Genomic DNA, 5,075 nt, shown 5'->3' with positions numbered 1-5,075 from the left:
GCGTCTGTTTGTAGTTGCCTTGTGTCTCTCTGTAATTACTTTGTGCATTTGTAGTTGCTTTAAATCTCCTTGTAGTTGCTTTGTGCATTTGTAGTTGCTGTAAATCTCCTTGTAGTTGATTTGTGTGTTTGTAGTTGCTGTAAATCTTTGTAGTTGCTTTGCGTCTGTTTGTAGTTGCCCTGTGTCTCTTTGTAATTGCTTTGTGCATTTGTAGTTGCTGTAAATCTCCTTGTAGTTGCTTTGTGTGTTTGTAGTTGCCCTGTGTCTCTTTGTAATTGCTTTGTGCATTTGTAGTTGCTGTAAATCTCCTTGTAGTTGCTTTGTGTGTTTGTAGTTGCCCTGTGTCTCTTTCAGCTGTTGTGCATCTCTGTGTAGTTGTGTTGGTCTCTGTTTCTGTGTGTGTTTATTTTGAGTCTCTTCCTGGTTGGCAGTGTCTCTTTGAGTGACATTTGTTTGCTGGACGGGGCCCTGACTGACACGTTTGGCCCCTGGGCCTGGGCCTGTGCCCATTGCTCACAGGAACTTCACAGGGAGTCTTTAAATGCATTGATACTGCGGAGCAGTGCCAAACACCAGCAACAGAGAGAACGCACAACTGGAAACTGGGTTGACAGAAGTGGAGTTTTATTAAAAAGAGCTAAGAGTCTAAAAAGCTGTGTGGTGGTGAGGCGAACAACACTGTTCCTCGTATTACACTTCATTTCATCTGTTGTTTTTCATTAAAATATTGATGATTGCAGCTTAAATACTGCAGGTACTGAACAAAAGGTATTGCATTGGGACATGTAGCTTTGTGCAGGTCATACAATTATTCATACATTTCCTTCGTCTTATGTGTCTTCAATAAATAATATAAGTTCATTTGTGTGAATGCATGCAACACAGATAAGAAAATGGACTGAGTATATAAGCAGTCACGTGCATACAGTGGAGAGAGGCGGCACAATGCACGATGAAGATAAAGCTTATCGACCGTCAACAACATCACAGGACGGGGGTGTGCACTGGTGTGCAGAGACGACTCGGCTGGGAAAATAAACGAGCTGCTAAACTGGTGTCGTCCGAGGGACACTCGTGTTCTGCAGTGAAATGATATAAACGCATTGAATCATTAATGAGTGGCGGGCTGCCATGAGCACCCACAACTTCATTAAGGTGCACCACTCCAGAGTTTGCCCAAATCCAGCTGACTCTGGTTGGATTTGAGCAGATCCTGTTCGACAGGATTCCTTCACTAAAACATGAGGAAACTGAACGTTTTGCTTCAGGGGAAGACGTAACGAATTACATTGACTCTCCTTATCGTAGAACAGTTGTTTTGTGTGTGTACTTTTTTGAGTTTTATTGATTTTACTTTTATATTTTTTGTCTTGTCTACCTACAGGTGAATATGGCAAAACAATTAACTAATAGATATCACCATGAAACTTCACCAGCTGTTTACTTACATTAAGGCAATTATTTTTTGTATTACAAGTTTTCTGAAATGTTATGTTTAAATATGCAAATGAGGCGTTGCCTAATGGTAACCTTTGGTGAATTTAGGAGAGATCCCAGCCCAAAATCTCATCATCGATCAGCGCATGAAAACCGATGCTTTTGCTCCTCGTGTCCCTTTAATTAATTACTGGTTTAAACTGCATCACCCCGCGCGCACGCTAACCCAAATCTAACGCACCCCACGTTTTTGCGTGAACAGGTGATCTGACGAACTGAAATGCTCACGCGGTGCATCGATGTGGTGACTTCTACATTTACTCAGGACCTTTTTGTTTTTGTTTTGTCGTCATTGGGATCTTATTGCGGAACCAGAGAGAGACTGTGACTGGTTGAATTGGGAATAAACGAGCAGAGGAACATGGAGCAGATGGTGGAGGAACCTCGCGGTGCTCGAGACACACAAGAGCCGCTCAGACAGGTGACTAGAACAACACACGCGGAGGGTTGTGCGCGTGAATACACGCGCACAACTGTGCAGCTCTCGTTTTCGTGGCTGCAGTTTGTAACGTTTTCATGTTTGTGTTTGTGTGCTTTGGGCGTGTTTTGTTGCAAATGCACCCGCCGCGGTGTCTCGTTGTTTATTGTTTAATTGTCAGTTTCCGGTTGTGTCATTGATGATCACCGGCTGCAGAGCGCCGTCTCGACTGAAGGTGTTGGTCATGTCTTTGGACATGAGGGTGATGTGAACGTTGGTATGTTCATGCAATATGTGTGGTGGACTGAATGTCTTGTTAAAAGTTACTGTGAATGACCTTCATCTGGATCCGTCTCAGTGTAGTCCTGATCCTCTATCAGACCTCCATCAGTACAGAGACCATCAGAGAGAAGATGGTCTGTTTCTATAGAGTTGTTCTTGATGCGCGTCATCGGAGCCACCGGGTCGGATTCTGGTGAAACCAGATGAACTCATGCAGGTTCACCAGAACCTCCTCCAGCTCAGACTCCAGCAGAGACCGGTCCACCGTGGTCAGACCCAGATCCTCCAGCAGAGACCGGTCCACCGTGGACAGACCCAGATCCTCCAGCAGAGACCGGTCCACCGTGGACAGACCCAGATCCTCCAGCAGAGACCGGTCCACCGTGGACAGACCCAGATACAGCTTCTGCAGCTCCAAGGCTGCAGCAAAGCCGGATCCGGGTCTGGTCTGTCCACGGTGGGCCGGTCTCTGAAGGAGTTTCTGGTGAGCCTTTGTGCCGTAAATCCTCTGTCACAGTGAATCGGACACGGTGACGGCCAACAAGAATATAAAACCATTATCACCATTAAAACATATTCCACACTTCTCTCTGATGGTCTCTGTACTGATGGAGGTCTGATAGAGGATCAGGACTACACTGAGACTGGTTCAGGACCAGTTAAAAGTTCCTCACAGTAACTTTAAGTGTCAGAGGATTTAGTCTAAAACCAGTTCTTTGAATGAAAATCAACTATTATCGGACACATGCAGGTCAAATAGATGATTCAGTGTCTGATGAACCTAAAACACAATCTTTTTCATTCTCGTAGCTTTTTTAAAATCGAAATATTCAAAACTGATACGAGTTCTGTGCTGATGAGCCTTTAGACTCCAGGCTCATTATTTAGCTCATGACAGTTTCTAACAACCAGCAAACAAGTTGGTTTCAAGGAAACACCACACGTGTCATGTGTTTTTACTTCCTCACTGAAAGCTGTTATTCAGACACAACTCATGTGGTTGCAACTAAAATAAATTAATGAAAAAATTAATATTAAATCTCTTTTATTGCCTGACAAAGACACATCCTGTCCATCTATTTGTCAAAGTGATCCGCCGCTTTTCATATCGGAGGAAGTCCACCTAGCCTGAAATAAAGACTCCACCGCATGGTAAAATAATAACTCACTTTTACGAAATATAGAATTAATCTTCAGTGGAGAAAAAGAAGCAGAGTTTCTGATTTCCTCAGTGAATTCCATACACGGTAGTTATTGAGTGGTATATTGTTCCGGCATCTGCTGAAGTAATTGAATGTGGGAGCGCCGTTTAAAGGTACATTTCCAGCCAGCAAAACGCATCAGTTCACACCGAAAAATAAAATGAAAAGTACAAGTAATTAATGCAATTTAAATCATTAATCGGCAACTATTTGCATGTTAAATTAAACACAAAATAAAAAATAACAACTGTGAGCTTTTAAAACAATGTCCGATGATTATTAATGTATCCAGAATGCTCCTCTCTGTATCTTTGACTCACTCACTCATGTCAGTTGTTTTCAATCCATGAAAAAGAAAATAATATGAAACATTTGAATACTGCAGTAAAGTGGTGTATTGTAATGTGAATCTTTCATTGTTCTGATTGAGGATGAATGAACAATGAACATACTGGTTAGTGAGTTGCAGCCTCATTAGAGTGACTTCCAGTAACTTCTCAGCACAGAGACGTACTGGGCTTGGACACCGGGCAGTACTGGGCTGCTTCAGGACAGGGAACACATTTGGCGACACAAATATTAATACACTTACGGTGGTAATAAAATACAGAGCGTCAAGGAAAATACTGAGGGAAATCAACTTTCTTCATCCTTATGCTGCTTGTTCAAGTCATAATTTCCCCCTTTTTAGAGAAGGAAAAACAGCAACACACACACACACACACACACACACACACACACACACACACACACACACACACACACTCTCCTCTGGCGTCCACCCAGCTACAGATGGCACAAAGCTACAACATGACACTACAGAACGAGGACAGGCCTGGAAGCTGTCTGCAGGGACTCTGAGGGTAAAGAGTTGTTTTAAAGCATGAAACGCTAAAACTACAGGATGCAGGAATCAAACCCGCGACCATTCCAAGTGCACGCAGCCTGCCGGCTCTAGTTTGCTCCGGTGTGCACAAACAGCAGCGTCCTGACAGTGAAAACGCAACACAATAAACGACACAACTGTCTCTTTCTACGTCGCGTCTGCGAACTTTACGTTACCTTGTTTTGGAGGCCAAGAAAGCGAGTTTAATCAATCCGTGCGTGCAGATCTGGATCCCCTCTTTCTCTATACTCGCCACTTTCAAGCTGTGCTCTAAAATGTGAAGCTCCATCTTTTACGTCTTCTCATTTGAGGAACGGCTTAAAATGTTTTTGAGGGGAAAAAAATATGATGATAATAATGATAACTAAATACTTTCAGATAAGAAGCATGAATAAATAAATAAAAAGGGCACGGCAGGTGAAAGCCGTTTTAAATAGAGAAAGAGAGCGAGGCAGGGTGGAATAAAGAAAGCGAAGAGGTAAAAAAAAACCTAAAAAAACGGACCTGCTGTCAAAACCTGCGACGGAACCACGCGCACTTCCGGTTGAAGGATTTCAAAATAAGAGTATGGAGAGAAAATATAAGTACCCATTACTTTAGAAATATGTAATTAGATAATAATTACATTGTTAAAGATGATTTCATTACTGTTTTTGGTAACCTCTTTAAAATAACATATATATTTTTTCACGATAAATGTTTTTTAACTCATGAAACATAATACCGAAAAATATATACTTAAAATGAATTAAATTTATTATTTCATTTATTATTTTCTAAAATATATTTT

At 41.9% G+C, this 5,075-nt stretch overlaps 1 protein-coding gene across 1 annotated transcript in view; it reads right to left on the bottom strand.

The window, feature by feature from the left end:
- Window positions 1–4,727, bottom strand: part of castor2 (cytosolic arginine sensor for mTORC1 subunit 2) — an 18,701-nt gene extending 13,974 nt beyond the window's left edge. Inside the window, exon 1 of the mRNA XM_079283735.1 lies at window positions 4,462–4,727. Within this exon, the coding sequence (XP_079139861.1) occupies window positions 4,462–4,574 (113 nt within the window). The 5' untranslated portion in view covers window positions 4,575–4,727. The remainder of the gene's footprint in view (window positions 1–4,461) is intronic.
- Window positions 4,728–5,075: the final 348 nt, after the last annotated feature.

The sequence above is a fragment of the Melanostigma gelatinosum genome (assembly GCF_949748355.1).
Source record: "Melanostigma gelatinosum genome assembly, chromosome: 14".
Taxonomy (NCBI): domain Eukaryota; kingdom Metazoa; phylum Chordata; class Actinopteri; order Perciformes; family Zoarcidae; genus Melanostigma; species Melanostigma gelatinosum.
The sequence above is the reverse complement of the archived record's forward strand: the minus strand, read 5'-3'. Positions and strand labels throughout refer to the sequence as shown.